General features: G+C 39.0%; 1 protein-coding gene across 24 annotated transcripts in view; it reads right to left on the bottom strand.

Annotated features, from left to right (window-relative positions):
* KIDINS220 (kinase D interacting substrate 220) overlaps positions 1-23828 on the bottom strand; it is a 116748-nt gene that overhangs the window by 67947 nt on the left and 24973 nt on the right. For 15 of the 24 annotated variants that reach the window (XR_010123155.1, XM_054474657.2, XM_054474656.2 and 12 more), the window contains exons 6-14: positions 23280-23381; positions 17138-17236; positions 13812-14009; positions 11289-11387; positions 9094-9192; positions 7654-7752; positions 4699-4876; positions 1944-2108; positions 764-943 (exon numbers count right to left, since the gene is read on the bottom strand). Coding sequence is in view for 23 of the 24 variants with exons in the window: in XM_054474657.2 (XP_054330632.1) it covers positions 764-943; positions 1944-2108; positions 4699-4876; positions 7654-7752; positions 9094-9192; positions 11289-11387; positions 13812-14009; positions 17138-17236; positions 23280-23381 (1219 nt within the window). In the remaining variant the exon portion in view is untranslated. The remainder of the gene's footprint in view (positions 1-763; positions 944-1943; positions 2109-4698; positions 4877-7653; positions 7753-9093; positions 9193-11288; positions 11388-13811; positions 14010-17137; positions 17237-23279; positions 23382-23828) is intronic. The other 9 variants (XM_054474658.2, XM_054474662.2, XM_054474731.2 and 6 more) reach the window with 1 other exon arrangement.

Here is a 23828-nt window from a genome sequence, read left to right as displayed (position 1 = left end):
TTGGTTATCAGTTCCTCTAACAGTAAATCTATTTCCTTTCTTGCAACTGAAGATACCCCCAAGAATAGGGATTATATTTTTTTTATTTTGCTTTTAGATAAAATTAAAAGTACAGACGTGGTCAAAATGCTCAAGAGCACACCAATGATGGCTTGGAAGCCTTCTTTTCAGAAAAAGATTTTTTTTTTTTTTTTTGAGACGGAGTCTCGCTCTATCACCCAGGCCGGAGTGCAGTGGCGCCATCTCGGCTCCCTGCAACCTCCCCCTCCCAGGTTCACGCCATTCTCCTGCCTCAGCCTCCCGAGTAGCTGGGACTACAGGCGCCCGCCATCCTGCCCGGCTAATTTTTTTGTATATTTAGTAGAGACGGGGTTTCACCGTGTTAGCCAGGATGGTCTCGATCTCCTGACCTTGCAATCTGCCCGCCTTGGGCTCCCAAAGTGCTGGGATTACAGGCGTGAGAGCCACCGCGCCCGGCCCAGAAAAAGATTTAAATATAAATCATTAATTAACAAAAAGAGTAAGTATAATAATATAGGGTCTTGCTTCAAGATTAACAAGTAGTACATTAGTTTATAAGCTACTTCCGCCAAGTTGTGAGTAATGTTCCTTTAGGAAAATTTATGGAGTAGCAAAAAGATCAATTTTCTCACTCAATTATGAAAATCACATACAAGTTTTAAAAGACAGACAATGTTTTTTCTTTATCTATGAATCTTAACGTTTTCTCCATTTTTGAAAAAGATAAAAAGCAAAGACTTACTAAAGAATATATATAAGAGAGCCAAGAAGCTCAATGACACTGCTATTCCAAGATTTGGGTGGACCGTGAAGGCAAACAATAAACCAAGCCCTCCACAAAGTAGCAGGGTAAGAAACACTATGAGCCATGAGAACTGAAAGAGAGGCTCAATCTGTTGTCCGGCGAAGGTTTTCATTTCATCTGAAAGAGAATTTAATACGAAACCTTATTCCTGTTTTGTTTAAGAAATACAACTTTTAACTCAATAGGCAGTTTTCACATTTTCAGTGTAAACATTTATTGGACACTTAGTAGGTCCCTAGATAGAATACTGCTACTTAACCATTTTACCCAGTGTTCTCTTGCCAAAGATGAACACCTCACCCCCAGGACCACAGCTAGGCCTGACTCGCCACCCTCTCCTGCTTCACGTGGAGGATGTACAAAATCCCTTCTCATATACTCCCATCTGTCAAGATTTTCTTGAGACTTGTTTTTTGTGGTTTCCATTAACACAAACAACAAACATTACACATATGCATACTGTTTCCACATGCAAAAATGAAAACAATACCCTATATCTTCAAACTACATATCACCACCATTCCACTGTGATCCTCCTCATCCCTTCTCCTTCCCAGCACATTTGAGAATACTGTTCTTAAAGGTGCATGTTGAGCCCAGGGGAGTCCCACACAAGTAATTCTTTGTACACAACTTGGGGAAAATTTTATAGTCAATACGGAAACCTATCCTTGAAGAATGAGTAAGCTTTTGCCAAGCAAAAGGCATGCATGTTGGGTGGGTGGTAGTGAGGCCAGCTAAGGAGCTGCTAATAGAGGGAACAACCTGGGAAACACATCTGGTCTGTTCTTGCAAGAGCAAATAGTCCTCTGTGACTGAAGCTGGGGCACATGCCAGAGGTGGTGCTGGCAGGTGGGACCGTGCAAATTGACAAGTCTGTGAAGGGCCCGAAAAAACTTGCCAACAAGCGTTTTATGTGGGGTTATCACACAATTGGATCTGCTTTAGAAATAGAACTCAAATGACTGTGTAAAGGACCAACCAGAGGGGAGTTCATCTCAGTAAACCGCACAACACACATGCTTATACAGAAAGTGGTCTTCCTCTTTATTTCAGAAAAATCCCCAGAGAAAACCTTGTTTTATATATACAGACTTTGTACAAGCAAGCCCTTTACCTTCTAGTTTCTTGAGTAAGAAAGATTTCCCACTTCCCCACTGTGCATATAACCCCACACAAATGGGTGGCTGCATGGTAGGCTCACTGAGAATATCTGCCAGGGCACTGCTATATAAATCATATCCAAGCATGTCACCGTCTGTTTCAGTAGGAGACAAGTGTCCTATAATTAAAACACATCATATCTTACATTAAACAGTGGCATTACTATTAGAAAGGAACACTATTTTCATTTATTGTTTCCTTGATTAGAGAGAAAATAATTATTTCAAATGTTTATACCCATGTAGAGACAGTTTCAGGGAGTCTCTGAGCCTATTCTGACTTGGAAAGCTACCTGATTTAAAATTTAAAAAAAAAAAGTTTCAGAGATTCTTAAATTACTATCGTATTTCATAAAAAGTTTCAGATATTCTTAAATTACTATGATATTTCATAGAACTTGATACTTATTATATGATACATCATTTTTACGTATAACTAAGAAAGAACAAAATGTTGCCAAATTGTGACATCATGCTTTCTTGTCCATCACTTACAAGACACATTCCAATTTCAGAGATGTTAAATTATGGGAACATTGTGCATTTTAGAATCGATAAAATATGATTAACACAAATGAGCATATAAAATAAATTTAATACGTGTAATACTTATATAAAGAAAGTTGTAAAATGTTACTGAAGAACATAATAGATAATAATAGAAAAAGAAACATTGTATGATTCCAGGCAGAAAGGTTCAGCAATTCTTCCAAATTATTCTATCACTTTAAGGCAGTTCTAATTAAAATCCATGAGGATTTTGTTTTAATTGAAAGGAAAGAAGAATGTGTAAGAATAGAAAAAAAAAATTAAAGACTACTGAAGGGTATTTGTCACTGGAGAAGAATAAAAATATAAAACAATAATTTGAACATTCTGGAACTCATATAGGATATGCCACATAAGTGGCATTTCAAATAAGGCAGGAAGGGATGAATTAGTAAGTGGTGTTGGGAAAGTTTAATCATTCATGAAAAAAATTAAATTAAAATGCTATATAACCTCATAGCCTTAACAAAATTTTCTGAAACATTAAAAAATTAAGTAGAAAAAAGTAAAACCATAGAAGTACTAGAAGGAAATATAGGAGAGACTTTAAAAATCTTTGTTTAAAAAGGCCTTTCTTTCTCAATGTAATACTAAGGCCAGAACTGCAGGAAAAGACTAATGAATAAACTACAAAACATAGAACTTTTGAATGACGAATAAAAATCCATGACCATCAACCAAGGGTATGCTGGGGGAGAGGAATGCAGCACATAGGATAGACCCAGGATCAATATCCATAACATAGAAAGACTCTCACATCAATTTTTTTAAAATATTAAAAACTAAAAAGTGGGCAAAGGATACAAAAAGGAAACTGGCAAGAATACAAATAGACTATGAACATATTACACATTATCTAAGCCAAAAGGCTGAGAAGCAATAGCCTATGAATATATTACAAGATCTCAATTTCACTAATAATTTTAAAACACAAATTGAAATGAGATTTTCTTTTCTTATTTATCTGATTAGCAAAGAGTAAGAGGCTGGAAATACCCAGTGCTAGCAAGCTTGTGGGGAATTGTGGTATCTTACACTGCCAGAGGGAGAAGAAATTTTTACAACCATTTTGGAAAGTCTATCAAAACTATGGGCATCCATTGACTTGGCAATTCTACTTCTGGGAATTTACCCTAAGAAAATAATCCTAATTGTACCCCCTGAATCTCTAATAATATTTTCAAAAGAAAGAAAAAAAATCCTAAAAATAAGAGTCAATGGATATACGTACAAAGGTGTTCACTGCAGCACTAGTTGTTAGCAAAACAAACTAAATATTCACCAATAGAGAACTCAATGTATGAAAAATTATGCAATAATTAAAATATGACACTTTAAGCTTTTGTAACACAGTATAACTCAATTTTTATTTTTTAAAACTATATACATAGTATGTAACATTTTTATAAGCATAAAGAAAAGCCTGGAGGGTCATGTAAACAATTACAAGTTGGGAGGTGGGGGGTAATGGGGAATTTTAACTTTCTGCTATATTCATGTTTTCATTCTTGGAATGTAATTAGTGCACATTACTATTATAATAAGAAAAATATTTTAAAATACAAAAAGTCATAAAAAATAGAATCATGGCCAGGCACAGTGGCTCATGTCTGTAATCCCAGCACTTTGGGAGGCCAAGGTGGGAGGATCACTTGGCCCCAGACTAGGGAACATGGCAAGACCTCATCTCTACAAAAAAAGAAAAAAAATCAGCTGGGTGTGGTAGCATGGGCCTGTAGTTCCAAGTACTCAGGAGGCTGAGGTGGGAGCATCGCTTAAGCCCAGGAATTCGAGGTTGCAGTAAGCTGTGATTGCATCACTGTACTCCAGCCTGGGCAACAGAGTGAGACCCAGTACAGTGGTGTGATCTTGGCTCACTGCAATCTCCATCTCCCTGGCTCAAGAGATCCTCCCACCTCAGCCTCCCAAGAAGCTAGGACTACAAGCACACCACCACGCTCAGCTAACTTTTTAATTTTTTTGTGGAGATGAGGTCTCACTATACTGCCCAGGCTTGTCTCAAACTCCTGGGCTCAAGCAATCCTCCCTCAAGTGCTGGGATCACAGGCGTGAGCCACCATGCCTGGCCTTATTTTCCATATTCTTTAATGTAACATTGATTATTTAAAAGCTCAGTTAGGAGCAAAACTCAATACTTACTGGCTCCAAATATTTGAGTTAAAATACTCTTCTGATGGCTACAGTCAATATTATAAGGAGTCTCGCCTGCTTTGTTGGGCCTATAAAGTAATCGCCCATCTTTGGGATTTCTTAAAAGCAGTTCTGCCAGTTTCCGGCTCCTTCCACGAATAGCAATATGCAAGGGAGTATCTCCTTTCTGTAAAATAATAGTAGGAAACTTGAACTTTCTTATCTTTATATATAGTATGCAGACAGTAACAATTTTCATGTTTCTGTAAAATAACAAAATCTGAACTTTTCTTATTTTTCATATAAAGCACATATATAGTATGAATTTTTATCTGTATCTTCCCCATAATATCCTTCTGTAGCTCCTCATCCAGCTTTGCTCAGATACTATTTCTCCCACAGCCCTCTAGAATGAAGGTCATTCTTTTCCCCTTTCCTTAACTCAGTGAAAGAGGAGAAGCAATAGGCTTTCTCCCTGCAGCTCCTCCTAGGCTGCAGGGAGATAAGCGGGTCCACTTTCATTAGTATCCCTCCATCATCCAAATATTTATTGTCCAAGGATGTCAACTACCTTCCTCAACTAATTTAAGTTCTATTTCACGGCTTTCTTCATCTGTCTAGAAAGCTTTATCCATGCTGACAGCCATCTAACACAAGTGATCTTGTTAGCTCCAATGATCTTTGTCAACAATTTGCCACAGTGAACCCTTAAATCTCATCACTCTACATTCTCCACCTGAGTCCTCTATGTACAGCTATCCTCCTCCGACTCTCTCCTCTCCTCTTCCATTCTCCTCACCTTTCACTTTTCCCTATCAACCCACCTTCTCTCCATATTAGCATCTCCAATCACATTAGTGTTCACATTCTACACTAATGAAAGCTAACATGTAAATTTCAAAAGTCCTCTTTGGGCTGCAAAGTGCTCTCCTATTGATTACTTCACAAACACCTCGACAAATTAAATTCTCAGTTCTCATCCACACTGATCTCCAGGACACTAAATGAAAATGACCTACACATTCTTCCTGTGGCTTCCAAGGCACGACCTTATCTTCAACTTTTCATCTTCTAGACTCTCCTCCCGTGTCCTAAAAAATGTGGTAGCATAACTATGCACCAGACTCACTATATGTAAGGCTCTGTGCTTGGTACTTTGGAGGATATAAAGATGAAAGACAAAATAGTTGCTGACCTTAAGTAGCTTATGTCATAATAGGAAGAGACTGGATAAACATGCACAATTTAAAAACTGCAATATGACACACAGCATAAGGGAAGTCCATTTTGACTTCAGCCTTCATCTTTCTTCACACTGATCATCTTAGTCACTCCCATGCAACTCTCTATCCTAGTAACTAATTGCCAAATTTCCATCACCAGCCTTGATTTCTTGCCCAGATTCCAGTACTAGATTTCCCAATGTCTACTGGCCACAGACTCCTGAATGTCTTATCAGCCCTCAAACTAAACATATCCAAACCCAATTTCATCTTATTTTCCCATCTCAATTCCAATTCTCATCCCCAGACCTGTGAGAAGACAAAACAGTAGCAGCAGCATTTCTGCCAGATACAAAATTTCTATAAATGCAGGGAGGATATTAGCATACTTTGCTGACAGGCTGAAAATAATCAGAGAGCAGTGATGGGCAAGGTAAAAATAACATTAATCGTCACTTTTAAAATTGTTTTTATGAAATTCTCTATGAACATCCAGGTTCAAGACTTTTAAAAGTTTGTAACCCAAATTCTAGCAGGATAGCATTTTACCCATCCTCAGTAAGAATGTGTTCATGAATGAACAACTGTTCCAACTATCATGTGTATTCGTCAACAAGTATCATGTGCTGACTCTGGGCACAGCAACACACAAAAGAATACCAAGGCAGAGGCCTTCAGGAAACTTATTAATGAGTATAAAGCAATTACTTAAGATAGCATTTTATATAATTAACAAGGCTATATGGAACCTTGAAGGATACAGTCTGGTGGTTCTATATCGCAAATTGGCGGACCAGTGTCAGATGAGTCAATGGCAGATTGAGAAAAACAGGCATTATAAGAAGTTTTCTAGAAAGCTACATATATTCCATTTTGAAAACTCTTCTTTGACTTTATGTCTTCTAGTTTTTAATATTAAAGTTTCCTTTCTTTGATATGACATTATGTTAACATGGTAACGACGGGGGGAGGTGCTTTTATGTTTTAAAATAATGTTGTAACATGGCAAAATGAAACACAAACACATTGACTCTTGACTCCGTTTTTGTTTAACTGCCTTATAACTAATAGAAAAATAAACTTCAATCTAGTATTAATTAGTAAAGCCCAAATCATATCATTCATCAGAGGAGAAAATTTACAATATTATTTTTTACTTCATACATCAGTTCACTTCTATCCTGGGGGAAAACCAATTTAAAGTACAGAAAGAAATAAGCTTGTTTAAAATAAAAAGAAACCAAAATGAAAAATCAAATCTATATGAAGTATTAATCCACTTAGAGCTAAACTTATTACAGAAAATATAAAAATTCCTCTAAAAGGATTATAGCAAGGACACGCAGCAGAACAAACACATTGTCTCCTGTCAGTGAACATTAACGCGGTCTGCTCTGAGAGTCGGCCTCCTCCAGCCCCTGTGCATTCTTTCCTCCTGTTTATCCGCAGCAAGCTCTACCCTGACGAAGGCAGAGCCTCCTCCTGATGTGGTTGTCAATGGCAGTGCCCACAGCTGCTGTGAGCCGTCGAAGGAGAGTCGGAAGCAGCTGCGTTAATAGCACACTGAGCCCACCCACTCCTCAGCGCGCTACTGTGTGGGATCCAAATCCCACACGGACACCCCCAGCAAGTCATCTCTCCCCACACAACCTAAAATCAGATCCCCATTAAATCCACTCCATACAGAGGTCAGTCTACCAACAGCTTTCCATACAGTGTTCTCTCCGCACAGATGTTTTACCTTATCTACAGCAGACACTTTAGCGCCTTTATCTAGCAGCAGCTCCACCACTTCAATGTTTCTCATCTTGGTAGCCTTTATAAGTGGCGTTTCACCATCCTGTGGGCACAAATAAGAACATTTGCCAGATTAATAGCTTGACTCCTGTGCTTATGTCATACAAATGCACATGTCAAGAAATATCTGACTCTGGTAACAGCCTATATTTAAAACCCTCTCAAGAAAACATAAAAGCTAACAACAAAAAAGTGCTTTTCCTTTACAACCACTCATTTGTATCAAAGTGACTGTAAATCACGTAGCCAGGTGTGGGACCCGCCCCAGCTGCTTGTAAGCTACAGCAGGCAGCAGTGGCTGCTTCTGCCCTTCCCCAGGTTCTACCACTGACCTGGGGGCAGGTCCCCTCCAGAGGCTACTTCCCGTTCTCCCCACCAACCAACCCACAGCCCAGCCTGTCAACGTCCAGGTAAGCCAGTGTCCAGAGTTTTTCAGAAATGTATACCAACATCGCTTCAATTCTCAGTGGAACCATTTGAAACAAGCAGTATGCCTTCAGAAAACCTCAAAAGAGTTCGTGATTGCTTTCAAAACCAAAGGAAGGGAAACAAGAAGAGACCACAATTCAGCACTGAGTTAGACAAAAATCTGGTTAGAAGCCACAGGTAGTCACCCTGGCTGACACCAAGGTCCAAAAGAAAAAGAAAAAAGAGGATTAAGGAGCCACCTGCAAACCAGAAGGTATCTCAGAAATTTTCCACCCTGGTGTACTGGAAGTACCATCACTGATTTAGAAACTGGCTGGTCCTGATCTACAGCAGATGACATAGGATTGTCTTATGGGTGACTTTATAATTTTGCTTTACTCATTAAGAATTCCTGCCATATCAACCCAGAATTCCAAATACATTTTCCCCATAGAAAATGATTACACATAGGCTAAATAGGAGACCACAGTATTAGATAATTTTGTATTTTTTACACGATTTGAGTAAAACAGTTGAAAGTAGCTAGTCTGGGGAACCAACCACCAGTGATATGGTTATTTATGTATTCATTTAAAGAGACAGGGTCTCACTATATTGCCCAGACTGGCCTGGAATTCCTGAGCACACGCCATCTCCCCACAAAGGAATGTGTTCTGCATCCCAGATAACAGTGGCATAAATGAATTTGGGAGAAATGAGCTGTCCAAATAATAACAATTTATGAATAGCTGATATTGTACTTTCTGAGAAGTATTTAATTGAAGTAACAACACACTGTATTTTGCTATGAATACACAAATCCTGAAAGGATACAAAGTTACTCCTCAATTTGATAGAGAATATTACCAGTAAAATCAGTGTAACTCTAACATCAAACAAAGACGACTGAAATAAAATGAGCAGTACTAACATTCAGCATAAGGTGCTGCTAACAGAATAGAAATGCCATTTATACCTTTGTGCATATTTCAGTGTCAGGATTGCACTGTAAGATATCTCTCACCATTGTTGCATTTCCTTTCTCAACAGCCCAATACAAAGCAGTTTTATTATCCTAGATAATTTAAAAAAACACAATCACTTCATGTAAGATACAATATTTAAAACTGCTATTTATAAATACAAAACATCATTTCTGTCAGAAAGCATTCCAACAGGCAGCATGGTAGGAAACACTATTAATCCTTATGCTATCTTGGAGTTACTTTTGAGAAATTCTTTGTGAAAGAAGCCTAGGAAAACTTCGTATTACTTAACCTAAAAAGCAGCAATCCCACATAGTTAATAAAGTAAACTACACTTTGTAATGTACTCAAATTTCAGGAACACACACTGGGTTAGGAGTCATCAATACTTGAACCCTATAAACTCGGACATGTCACTTGACTATTCTGACCCTTAGATTTTCATCTGTCACATGCTATAAGTATTGCTCAATTTTTCAAAAGATAATGCACGAAAATGTACTTCACAAATATAAGGCATTATCATTTTTAGCTTTCTTAATTTCCATCCATCCCATATCCCTATACTGCCTTGATCAGATCTTTAAAATCTTATCTAGCTCAAAACCCAAAAATCAATCCACGTAGACCTTGAAAGTAGAGCTAGAGAACAACAAAAAAATGAATTCAAACACAGAAGAGGACTCACAGACGCAAAGTAGTTAGGTAAAAGTCCAAGTAGGTGACCTAGAACCCATCTTTTAGTGGCAATGTTACTTTAACCCAGGAGATAATGAACGACTTTTGCAGCAGCCACATTAAGTTCCTAATACCAAAATTTCCTCAACAGTTTCTCTTCTAAAAAATGTACACTAGCTGCCCAACTCAAACTTCTCAGGCCCTACCCCCTCCCATTTCATTTCTCCACCTCTCCCCACCATCCCCACCACCATACCCGCCACTCCACTGCCCACTGCCAAATGATTCCTTCACTAGCTATGAAATGCAGTCTTCCACTTCCTAATTTTCTCATCCTATTACAACTCCCCTTGCCTGAAACACCCAGCTTTCCTTTTCTATTTTTTTTTTTTTTTTAAGAGACAAGGTCTTACTCTGTCACCCAGGCTAGAGTGCAGTGGCATGGTCACAGCTCACTATAACCTCAAAGTCCTGGGCTCAAGGGATCTTCCCACCTCAGCCTCCCCAAAGTGCTGGGATTACAGGCATCAGCAACCCCGCCAGGCTCTTCACCTACCTAAATCCAACTCATCTTCAAACTTAGCTCAAGTTCTACCTTCTTCCAAAAGCCCCAGACCTTAAGGCCTTCTCTCCCCACCTCAAGACTCATACTTGAATCTTTTGCTAGGCAATCAATCATATACCATCTTGTGGCTTCACTTTTTATGTTAAAAGCATAAAAATAAACAAACTAAAATCTTTCAAATTAAAATATGTGTGTCTTAAAGACAAGGGGCCCATGTTAATTCCCCCATAACATTTGGCATAATAGTTATAGTTTGATTCAAAAATGGATTTGGACACAAGAGATTTTTGGCCAAATACAAGAAAAAACTGAGCAGAAATGTAGACTGTCCAACAACAAAATGAGACACCAAGAACTTTTTCTAAAGTCTAAAGCTCTTGAAGTATTTGATAAATTCACAACTGTGGGCAAGGCTTTTATCTAAAATTAATAACCTTTGTGGTTCTATGAACTATGATTGCCTTAAGCAATGTCCACAGGCACTACCAAGTGGTCCTAGGAAAGGTAGGCACAGTGGGGAAAAAGGAGAAGAAAATAAAACAACAACAGTAGAAGAACAGCAGATGAAGGAAGAAGACAAAACAGGCAGAAAACACTAAAAAAATAAATAAGTACCAGATAGTCGAAGTGTCACCGACTCTCTCAGTATCACTAACTACTCATTATAGTTTTAAGGATTGAATCTATATATACACATTACGAAAGACAGTATATTCTAAAAACATGAGCTTTTTTGGTTTACCTCTATCTACATTTAACTCGACATTAATACAGAAATTTTACAATAAAGGCAGTGAAACTTAGTAATAATATACATCTGTTAAATGTACTAGGGTTTACAAGTTTATCTCCATAGGAAAGTGGGAAGAATAACATTATGATCAGTCAACATTTACATCCAATTATACTCTAAGATAGCAACTGCACTGTAATCACACATACCTGTCCTCTAATGTCTATATCAGCATATTTTTGGAGAAGCGCTCGAACAATTTCAACATGACCACCTCTGACAGCGCCAATCAACACAGTATCCCCACTCTAAGAAGACAGAAAATAAAAACAAAAACAAGGTAAATTGATAACAAATAAGCTTTTTAAGTTACAGTTAATCATGTTTTCATATTTTTTTCTAAAAATTTCTTGGAAAAAGTCTATCTCTAAATAAGAGAAAAATGTTACTTAACTAATATGAATACCTGATATTAACAGACATCAGAGTAAGGGACAGAGGACTTTATGCCCCAAAATGAGGACGCTGAAATTCCTAAACAAGTTTAGAAAGACCAGTTACCCAGAACAATAATCTATTCTCTTTGAAGGTAACCGCCTATTACAAATGTAAATTAAATACAATGACGTTGTGGCTGTCAATGAACCAAATTAACATTTTAAAATCATATAGTAAAAATATCTTGGAATAATGCTATATGACGAAAGCCATGAATTCTAAAAAAAACGGAGCTATAAAGCTAAAACTATCAGTGAATCTACAGCCACATTCAATTAAGGGAGAAAGTTCGCCGAGCAGCATCCATGAAAACCTAGTGGATTTGGCAGTTACAGGCCAGTAGTGCATTAAGACTGACTCATTCCCCAGCATAAGACTAAGTTCACAACCTCATGAGGACACTGCTCTCCCCTGAAACTATATTCACCAAGCAACGATCATTTTTAGTTACATCTATCTATACTTAAAATACTGGAAACAGCTATTTTGGAAATGGGCATAAATATTTTATTTACTGCTAACTTAAAAATCAGTTGTAGTCTTTTGTGTTGAATGAGCCCATGAGCTGCAGCTCAATTCAATCCTGAGTGGACCTCAAAAGTACTATGAAATAAATCAGGATGCAGGTCCTTAAGGGTTATTAAGTTCAGCACCATGTTGTAGTGTGTTAACTACCACATTTATAGCAGAAATAAACCAAAGGCAGACAAATTTTAGTTGGGAACATTAGCATTAACATGGGTGCAGACTAGTAAACTTCTAAATGTGCCATCCCTCATTCTAGGTACTAGGAAACAAGACAGATGCAGTCCTACCTCTGGAAGAATTTACAGCCTGGCAGAGAAGACAATATACAATAAACAAAAAATCACACAAACACTATGCAAATAAAAAAAGGTGATGTTCTAGAAAGTGACTATCAGGTAGGCTGGGCATGATGGCTTATGCCTATAATCTCACCACTTTAAGAGGCCAAGGCAGGAGAATCACTTGAGGCCAGGAGTTCAAGACCAGCCTGGTCAACATAGTGAGACCCTGTCTCTCAAAACAAAACAAGAATTAGCCAGGCGTGGTGGCATGCACCTGTAGTCCCAGCTACTTGGGAGGCTGAGGCAAGGAGGATCTCTTGAGTCTAGGAAGTTGAGGCCACAGTGAGCTGTGATCACACCACTGCACTCCAGCCTGGGTAACAGAATAACACCCTGTCTCAAAAAAAGTGATCAGGTAGCTACTTTGGATTAAGTAGTTGAAGACCTTTCCGAGGAGGAAACCTTGAAGCTGAGGTGAGAATGACAAGAAGGAGCCAAGATCAGCATTTCAGAATAAGAGCACAGCTGCTGCAAAGGCCCCACAGCAGGAACAAGCTCAGTGCATTCAAGAAAGGGAAAGAAGCAAACATGGCTGCAGGCTATGAAAACTGGCAGAAGAGGGGTACAAAGTGGGGAGAGAGGTTAGGCAAAGACAATGTCATGTCATGTCTATAAACTAAAAAGATAACATTCATCCTCAGTGCAACAAGAAGTCTTGGATGGCTTTAAATAAAGAAGTACACACGAGATTTACTGTTTTAAAGATCACTCCAAGATGAGAGTGGAGAACCCAGTTGCAAAGTTACTGCTTTAACAGCAGCACCGCCAGAGACAGTGGCTTCAGCTGGGAGGTGATAGTGGAATGAAGACAGGTGGACAGATAAAGGATTTGTTTTGGAGTAAAGTCAACAGAGCCTGCTGGAGGGCAGATGAGGAAAAGAGAGAAATCAAGGCTAATGCACAGGATTTGGGGCTTCAACAAGAGGGTGAATGGTGGTACCACTTGCTGAAATGGAGAATGAGGGAAAAGCAGGTTTGGGGTGAAAAAAGCAAGGCATCTGTTTTATTGTAAGTTTAAGAGGCCAATTAGACATTCAAGTGGAGAGTTCAGGTAGAGGTGGATCAGTAAGTGTGAGCTCAGAGAAGTCAGGGCACAAGAAAGCACACCTACAGTGACACATCAAGGTCAGTTACAGACTAATAGCACACGTGACATTTTCAATAACAACATTATTTGACAAAAATTAAAAAGGACATTTTTCAGAACGATTGAACAGTTTTTAACTTACTAGTTTCAAAGGCAGAAATAAACTTATCTTAAAACAAGTTTATGTCATGCATGAGAATCTTGAAAGGTAGTAAGACACTAAGGTCATCTTTCATCCACTTCGCCACTAGGAGACCAATGTGAAATAGGTGACCTACCCTGTCAGGTATGTTCACATATGTTCCAGCATCGAGCAGATCCTGCACAATCTCCGTATGTCCCTCCTTTGATGCAATCATCAAAGCTGTATTTCCGTCTTTATCTGTTAAGTTTACATTTGGATTCCTCTTCAAAATTTCTTTTACTGACTGTGTGTAACCTCCTTTCACTGCCACAATAAGTGCAGTCATTGAATTCTAAAAACAACAACAACGAAAACAAAACAAAACACAAGCCCAAGAAATTAATGTATTTTAGAAAATATACGATTTATGCCATAATCATAAAACTAATGTTTTCAAATAGGTGGCCTATTATTGTCATTTCCAATAATAAAATGCCAAAATAAATAGCAAGAAACATACCAAAAATGGCTAGAAGGTATCTTTTGTTTTTGAAAATACATTAATGATCTTCAGTCATTAGAGCTATTATGAAGTTCAGTTATTTAAATGATAATCTGAAATTGGACTCATTTATAATAAACTAACTCACTAATGTAATGAAGGATAAAATAGTTGACAGGGTGACTAAACACATTCTAAATTAAATAATCCAAAGTCAGGTGAATCAGACTTCAAGAATTCTTTATAATAAAACCCATAAAAAACACTAAAGTAAACAATGAATTAATAGCCATGAGCTATTTCAAGAAAAGTATAATATACTGTTTGGCTTTCATAGTAATCTAGAAACTACATTTTCAAAACCTGTCTTATTTTAAGTCATTCTTTTAAAAACTGCACATCTATTTTATAACAATAAATCAGGCCAGCTACGATGGCCCACACCTATAATCCCAAAGCTTTAGGAGGTCAAGGCAGGAGGATCGTTTGAGGCCAGGAGTTCAAGACCAGCCTAGGCAACATATGAGACTCTGTCTCTAAATAAACAAACAATACATCAACTAAGAGAAGAATGTGACTCACTACCAGAAGTAGTATTAAAACTGCTTCTTGAGATGTTCATCTACTTCAAGCTGTCATATAATTTCCTTATAGAAATATTTTAGATCAGCCCCCAAAATTAAGCTGTCATTCTCCCACATATTAAAATAACACAGCCTTTTCAAATTCTTGAGCCATCAATCATCACAGAAACCAGCCACCTGTTCACTTGACCAACTGTCCAGAGGCGGCAGGTGGAAGGTATGGCATCTGCAGCTGCCTACAGACCATGCTGCCTCCACCAGCACAAAAACAGGGCCTACGCCTTGAAGGCTGGCAATGAGTCAGCTCCTGCCATTATGCAAACAGGAGGAACTGGTTGATAGTGTGCCAAAAAGTATGACATAAAGAGTTTACTCTTGTTTCACTACGACCCAAGATCTGGTACTACCTCTTCTCAGAATCCTTTATGATCCACTCACATAATATACTAATTCTATAAATAGCAGTCTGCATTATTTTAACTGTTTCTTATGCATAAATATTGTTTCCTTTAACCATATTCTTATAGGCTCAAGAGAAAAGTGATATTAGGCTTCTTCATCTCCCCAACACAACTGGCACAGGCTGGGGAATGAGGAATTAAAAACTGCTAATCGGTAAGATGTATCTAACCAGTTTTTAAGCTTTCTGAGTTCTGACAGCTGATTTCTGATTTTTTAAAATCTGCTCATTGAAGAGGGAAAATAAGGCACAGCTAAAAATATCCCAAAAATTACAATATTACTTTAAATTTTTTAAGAAAAAATATTTTAATGCACCACAGTGTTTTTCCCCCAATATTAAAAACCATTTGATTTGAACAGTTTATTAAACAATTTGTAGTACGTATAGGAAAAAACAGACTCCATTTCACGTAAATTCTTACAACACTAAATACTTCTATGACCAGATGTGTGGGGTTTTTCCACATCCATCAAGTAATCAATTCTGCAGCAGACACCAGCTGGGTATTCTCCAACTCAATTCTGACACTACCTACCTGGAGATAGCATCAGACCCCACAGGCAAGTGTTCGGTGCCCAAGACTGACACCGCTTCCCATGCCAATGAAAGCTCAGGTTGTCTGACTGACTGGCTATGAATCGGAGCTCCCACAACCCCCTCCTTGGGTTTGATTAATTTGCTAGAGCAGTTCACACAGTTCAGGGAAGCAATATTTACCAGTTTCCATAAGGGATATTTTAAAGGATAGAAATGAGCAGGCATATGAAGACATACATAGGATGAGGTCTGAAAGGGTCCTGAGCATAGGAGCTTCTGTCCCCATGGAGCTGCGGTATGCCACCCTCCCAGTACGGAGATGTGTTCTTGGTCATCTTCCTGGAAGCCCCCTGAACTCAGTCCTTTCGGGTTTTTATGTAGGCTTCATTATGAAGGCATGGTTTATTAAATCATTGGTCAATGATGATCAATGCAATCTTCAGCTCCTCTCCCCTCCCCAGAGGTGGTGGCTTAGGGCTGTGAGTTCCAACCCTCTGAGCACATGGCTGGTGTCCCTGGCAACCAGCACCTCAACCAGTGGGGTTATCTAGAAACTTTCCAAAAATAACCTCATTAACATAAGCTCAAGTGTGGTTAAAAGGGGCTTGTGATAAGTAACAAAAGACTGTATTTCATCTTTATCACTCTAGAACTGATCCAGAGCTGTTTCAAGAACCAAGGACAAAAGGCCAAATATAACCAAAGATACTCTTATTGCTGTAGTCACTTATGAAATTACACAGGTTATAGGAGCAGTCAGCCAGGAACCACGGACAAAAACCAAAATATGCACAGCACATTTTGATTAATGACAGATGGCATATATGACATAAGTTCCATAAGATTATGATACTGGACTTTCATTGTACTTTTTCTGTGTTTAGGTATGTTTAGATAAAGAAATACCATTGTCTCACAACTGCCTGCAGTATTCAGTACGGTAACACACTGCACAGGCTGCAGCCTAGAAGCAACAGGCCATACCACAGAGCCTAGGTACAGAGTAGGCTACACCAGCCAGATGTGTGTAAGTGCACTCTATGATGTTCCCACAATGGCGAAATCACCGATGACACATTTCTTAGAACGTATCACTGTCATTAAGCGACACATAACTCTATATATATCACACTAGGATCACTGAAAGCTATTCTTTATACTTTTAGCCTCCCCAGTTGTGTGTGCATTAGCAACAGATCCTTAAAAGTATCTATTTATATTATATATGTTTATAATATAACATACTTAGGGTAACAGATAATGCTTGTTTTCCTGTTGCTATCATTTTAGAACCAGAGGGAAATTTCTCTAGGCATACACTAAAGAAATAAATTCTCTCTCTTAAAATAAAAAACATGTTTCTATTGCCAAGCATTAAAATATAAGATACTTACAGCTCCTTCTTGATCCACATCAGCTCCCATGGCCAATAAATGTTTCACACATTCCAAATGACCCTTTCGTGCAGCCCAAACTAAAGGGGTGGTTCCATACTATTAAAACAAACAATAAATTTAAAATTATTATAAAAAGTATACTCAAAGAAACTAGCTCTTAACATGAATTTTAATAAAAATCTTACTTTTTATCATTCTTAGAAAACTGTATATATTTATCATAATTGTAATCTTAGATAAATCCTATTTCTCCCATTTTATTTCTCCTGAGTAGATTAACCAGTCCATGAAATGTCTTTTAACCAACCTTATTTAACCTTTTCTTGAGACAGTCTCGCTCTGTCACCCACGCTGGAATGCAGTAGTGCAATCTCAGCTCACTGCGATCTCTGCCTCCCGGCTCAAGCAATTCTCCTGCCTCAGCCTCCTGAGTAGCTGGAATTATAGGTATGCACCACCACAACTGGCTCATTGTTTTGTACTTTCAGTAGAGACGGGTTTTGCCATGTTGGCCAGGCTGGTCTTGAAATCCTGACCTCAAGTGATCTGCCTACCTCAGCCTCCCCAAGTGCTGGGATTACAGACACGAACCACTGTGCCATGCTCTTATTTAACTTTTATAATGAGTGACAATGTTTCCATCATAAGGTAACACAGCCCCAAATTTTCAACAAGCTTTCATTGCTTCCCATATCTTGTGAAACAGAATTTAAAGTCCAGCAGTCTGACTGTAGGCAGGAATAGTAACAACCAAGTGCCAAACAAACTAAAGTGGCCTAACCACTTTACATGGGTCTGCGTGTGCGATCCTTATCATAAGAACAATTCACAGTATCACATTTTCACAGATGAGGACACTGAGGCCCTAAGAGGTTAATTCATAGGCAAAGGTCACAAAGCTATCAAGAGGTGGGACAAGACCCATGAGCCCTTGAAACTGCACTCAAAAGCACTTTTCCCTGAAACATGATTCAAAAGGCATCCAGGAATATAAATCATGCATTAAGGCATTGCCTGCCTTTGGGGAGGCTAGCGATCAGCAGACACATGAATGTCCACAGTGACCTTTCAGTACATGGAGCCCACAGATGGAAATTAACATTTAATTTAATCTAATCTACTCTCTGTGACAGCCCTGTCCAGTAGAACTTTCTGTGTTGATGGAAATACTCTATAATTCTGTGCTGTGAGATACAGTACTCACTAGTCAAATAATGACGATTAAGCACTTGAATGCTATGTGGCTACTGTGACTAATGAACTGAGTTCTTTTCTTTTTCATTTCATTTTAATTAATGTAAGTCTAAGTAGTCCTGTGCTAGTGGCTACTGTACTGAGCAGAGTCACTCTATAAATCATGTCAGGCACCACAGCAACCAACCACACTGTTGAGGGCTGGAGCCCTGGACAGGCTTCCCAGATGGATGAAGACTCCATGACAGCCAGAATCACAAGGTTGCCAATACAGCACATGGGAGCCAGCACCTCACAAAACGAGGAAGAGAATGTAGGGGAAGCAGCTGCCACAGCCACCGCCTCAAAGCAGGCTTAGGAAGAACAAATAAGAAATACAGGATGAGCAGGCACTGTGGCTCACGCCTGTAATCCCAGCACTTTGGGAGGCTAAGCCAGGTGGATCACCTGAAGTCAGGAGTTCAAGACCAGCCTGGCCAACATGGAGAAATCCTATCTCTACCACAAATACAAAAAAATTAGCCAGGCGTGGTGGTATATGCCTGTAGTCCCAGCTACTGGGGAGGCTGATGCAGGACGATCACTTAAACCTAAGAGGTGGAGGTTGCAATGAGCCGTGTTCGTGCCACCACACTCCAGCCTGGGTAACAGAGCAAGACTCTGTCTCAAAAAGAAAAAAAAAAGAAATACAGGAGAAGATTCCCAACTTCACTCCTGCATCTGTGGTTTTCTCCACTAAAAAGAACTAAATTCTCTTTTCTAGCCCCCTCTTTTGCAGATAATACTTACTCTGGCTAAAATGCCTTTCCCAACTTTACAATATCAATATCTTAGATATCTTCAAACATAATACACATAGAAAATCACCCTTCATAAAGCCTTTTAAAAATATACTTATTGTAACTGAGCTCTCATCCTTTGAATACCTATTGCATTGGATTTCTGCCCTTCTGATGGAACTGAACTATCCACGATTATGTGCTATGATTTCTGCTCCTTCCCCTGCCTCAGCACATGAGCCGGCTAGTCCTCACCCACTCCCATTCGGGAGACAGTCCCACTTTCAACATTACAAAGAATTCCTGACATCCAGCAAGACCTTCCCTCACCTTGCATGCTGTCTGCTTCAAAACAGCTCTGCAGCCACACTCTGAACTACCTCAATAAGTCTCTCATCTCTCAAATTCTGGTCTCTATCCCTTCTCAATCTAATCCCTTTATGCGTATTCCTGACCCTATGGTCATCTTTCACCCAAGCCCTTACTCAATAATCTCCTGCCACATCATCAGTCTTTTCTTCTTATTCCCTCTTCCTACTAGGTCTCTGAATGAGGTCCTTCCAATGTGGGTCTCTCCTATCCTAACAAATTTTTCCAGCAGGCTACCCTCTGAAGATAATCACTGTCCTTTCTTTTAAGCTTTTCAAGATAATTTATAACCCCTTACCAAACCCCCCTAAAAAACTAGTTTCTGCTATAAATATTACAAAACCACCATTTCAGAGGTCACCCAAATAGTTACCTAAACTCCAGATCTATGTATCTTTTTTTGGTCTTTTTGTTTGTTTGTTTGTTTTTTTTGTTTTTTCTTTGAGAGGGAGTCTCACTCTGCTGCCCAGGCTGGAGTGCAGTGGCACAATCTCAGCTCACTGCAATCTCCACACCTCCTGGGCTCAAGTGATTCTCCTGCTTTAGCCTCCCAAGTAGCTGGGATTACAGGCACCCACCACCATGCCCAGCTAATTTTTGTATTTTTAGTAGAGATGGGGTTTTACCATGTTGGCCAGGGTGGTTTTGAACTCCTGACCTCAGGTGATCCACCTGCCTTGGCCTCCCAAAGTGCTGGGATTACAGGCATGAGCCACCGCACTCGGCCACCTATGTATCTTTTACTAAGTTCTTTCTTTTCTTCCTGAAAGCTCTGCAGTATTTTGAACTATATTGACTGTCCCTTCCAAATTGAATTTTTGATTCATTCACCACCTTTGATGCTACACCAGCCAAGTTCTCCTAGCTCTGGAGATTAATAATAATTATATAAATAATTATGTATTATAATTAAGAAAATAATAATTATTATTCCTAATAATCAGCCCTTTGCTCACCATATTGCGTTACTACTGATCTCAGCTGCCAAATCCGCATTCACAATTTCAAGAATCACCTCTAGGCAAGCCCTTGATCACCGGCAACACAAATCTCTATGTCCGCTATCTAGTAGGACACCTTCAACTATAGGTTTCCACCACTTCAAGGTCAACACATCTAAAACAGACTTCCTTTCCCTTCTCTAAAAATCAGTTCCCATAGAAACCTCCCTATTTCTGTCAGAAATAAAAATACTCTCAATCTTCAATCAATCCCACCATGTACTATTAAATGTTAATTTTTTCTAAAACACCCCTTTGCGACCACCTACTACTTAAAACCCCCAGTGATTCTGAGTGTCTACAGGCCAGATGTCCAAGCTCCTCAGCCAAGTATCCAAGACTCACCCCAAGATGGTTCCACCTGCAGCCCAGCTTCTCCCTCCCACCCCTCTCCTCACCACTGAGGGTGCACTCAACACTAGCTCAACAGGCCACCTGAAGCCGTCCCCTGGTACCTTGTGCTCTCATTTTCCCTGTGCCCAGTTCATCTCTGCTCCTCCTCTCTCACGGATGTAAACTCTACCCTTTCTTCAAGGTCTAGAGGAAGTCGCATTCTTTTATCAAATCTTGACTGACTGCTGCGCCATCAGTGAATTCTCCCACCTCCACACTCCTAAGTCACCTGACCCTGGGCCTTTGCATTTTACATGGGCCACTTATCTCCCTGCTTCTCTAAACAGAGATCATTTCTTCTTTGTTTTTGTATCTTCTGTGCTAAGTGCAGGTACAGGGCACTGCATAGTGGGTACTAAACATTTTCTCAAAATGCTAATGAGTGACAGATTAGGTAGCATTATTACCTGATTCTGGAGGGCCTTGAAAGCCAAGCTATATAGAAACATTTTATTATAGGCAAGAAGGATAAAATAAAGGCTTCTCTATGATAATTAAATTACATCACAGGCTGGGCGTGGTGGCTCACGCCTGTAATCCCAGCACTTTGGGAGGCTAAACCAGGTGGATCACCTGAGCTCAGGAGTTCGAGACCAGCCTGGCCAACATGGTGAAACCCCATCTCTACTAAAAATACAAAAATTAGACAGTCGTGGTGGCATGCACCTGTAATCCTAACTACTCGGAAGGCTGACACAGGAGAATCGCTTGAACCGAGGAGGCAGAGGATGCAGTAAGCCAAGATCGTGCCACTGCACTCCAGCCTAGGTGACAGAGCGAGACTCGGTCAAAAAAAAAAAAAAAAAATTCCATCAACAGACAAAACTGTATCCATTTTAGACATACCTCAAACCTCAGTCAATCTGAATTAGCCAACAGTACAAATGCAATATTCTTAAATGCCATATTATAATATAAATATTTACAACAGCCTCCCTACGCTCCTCATTAAGCTATTATTTTGTGTAATATTTTTAAAAGAGGTATAACATGCACAAAGTGCGAAAAATACACTAATTTTCACTGTACTACTTGATGATTTTTTACATATGTATACACTGGCATAACTACTGCCCAGATCAAGATATGAATGATTTCCAACAGCCACAAAAGGTTAAACAATACTGTTGTACTTAAAGAAATTTATGCACAGAATCTATTTTAATGACAAAAAACAAATCTTAAAGTAATAGCTATTTTCCTATATTTAGCTACAATGCTATAAATGTGAAAAGACTATGACTATCCCCACAAGGTGCCAAATTCTAAGACCACTACTGGAAATAATGGAGGTACAAAATGGGGGGGAAAAAAAAAAAGAGCAGTCCTTATCTTCATGAAACTTACACTCTAGTGGTAAGAAGGATGTGAAAATCAATCATTACAAGGCAATAGGTTATGTGCCCTAATGGCAATGTGCAGAGTACCCAGGAAGGGGCACCTAGGGTAAGGAGACTTAACAAAGAAGGTAACACCTCAAATAAGCCTTGAAAAATAAACAGGAGTTCATCAGGCAGAGGAGGGAATAACATTACTAGCAGAGGGAACAGAATAAACACAGAAACAACGTTCACAGAATGTTAGACAATCTGTTGTATCTAAAACACAGCATATATGGAAAGAAATGGCAAGAAGTGAGCCTGTGAGACAGGCTGAAGCCAAACTGAGAAGCCTGGGTTTCATCCCGAAACAGAGAAAGCCAACGAAGCTTTCCAAAAGTAAGAAGAAAAAAAGATAATTAGGTAAGTATTTATGCAATGATTGAGGTAAGTGTTAAGGATTTAAAAAAAAAAAAAAGAATAGCACATCATTCTGGGGTGCTTTCTGGAAGTGATGGCAAATGGGCGGAGCCTCAGAGATGAAGAGAAGCTGAGGAGGGAGAGGCGGGCACACTGTGAAGGGCCCTGGACCGTGGGTCATTCGGCCGCTGGCACGCAAGGAAGCATGGGGGACAAGCAGCAAGTGAAGGGGAAAAAGGAAGGCAAGGCCCATCTTCACCCATCATACCGGAGATGGTCTTCAGGAATTTAAGCACAAGAGACATAACCAAACTTCAATTTTAGAAAGATCTCTCACACAACAATACAGAGAAAGCAGACAGGACTGAAAGCAGGAAGGAGAGTTACAATAGAAAACTCCACACAATGAAGACAGGGATTCTATTATCCCGGTCAGTTTTCTTGGGAATGATGAATGTGACATAAGAAAACATCAGAAGGATACTTATTACATAATACACCCGGGGAATCCATCTATGAGATATATATCTATATAAAATACATTAATATACAAAAATATAAAATACATTAAAGAAGCCTCATGAAATCATATATAAATGTTTATAACTTAGACACTGAGTGGACATAACACGGGCTGGAACCTGAAAAGATGCTGCTGACCTACCTTATCAGAGCAGTTGACTTTAGCACCATTTTGCAGTAAAAGATGAACTATATCTGCATGGCCTCTCCCTGCTGCCCAAATGATTGGGTAAACACTGTACTGCTAGGATAGATTGGTTGGTAGGTAGGTAGATAAGTAGGAAGGAAGGAAAGAAAGAAAGGAAGGAGGGAGGGAGGGAAGGAGAAATAAAATCTTTTAGGTAGATATTTACAACACATTTGCTAAGTAAAGTAAACATCAAAGGATGTAACACAAAGTAATGTTCTTTTTAAATCAGATTACAAACCATTCTCCACTTTAAAAATAGACAAAATACTCATAATACATAATTGGCAACTAAGATATAATAAATCTTAAGTAAACATATATTATGAGCACATTTATTTTTATAAATTCAACACATTAAAATGTGGTTATCTGGCCAACAGGCAATACTAATAAGAAGAAGGCGAAATAAGAGGAACGTAAATATATATAACAGAATGTATAGAAAAACAGTATGATTATTTTGTAAATGTCTCTTTTCTTTAAATTCAGATTAAGGATTCA

Source organism: Pongo pygmaeus, chromosome 12 (genome assembly GCF_028885625.2).
Source record: "Pongo pygmaeus isolate AG05252 chromosome 12, NHGRI_mPonPyg2-v2.0_pri, whole genome shotgun sequence".
Lineage (NCBI taxonomy): Eukaryota > Metazoa > Chordata > Mammalia > Primates > Hominidae > Pongo > Pongo pygmaeus.
The sequence above is the reverse complement of the archived record's forward strand: the minus strand, read 5'-3'. Positions and strand labels throughout refer to the sequence as shown.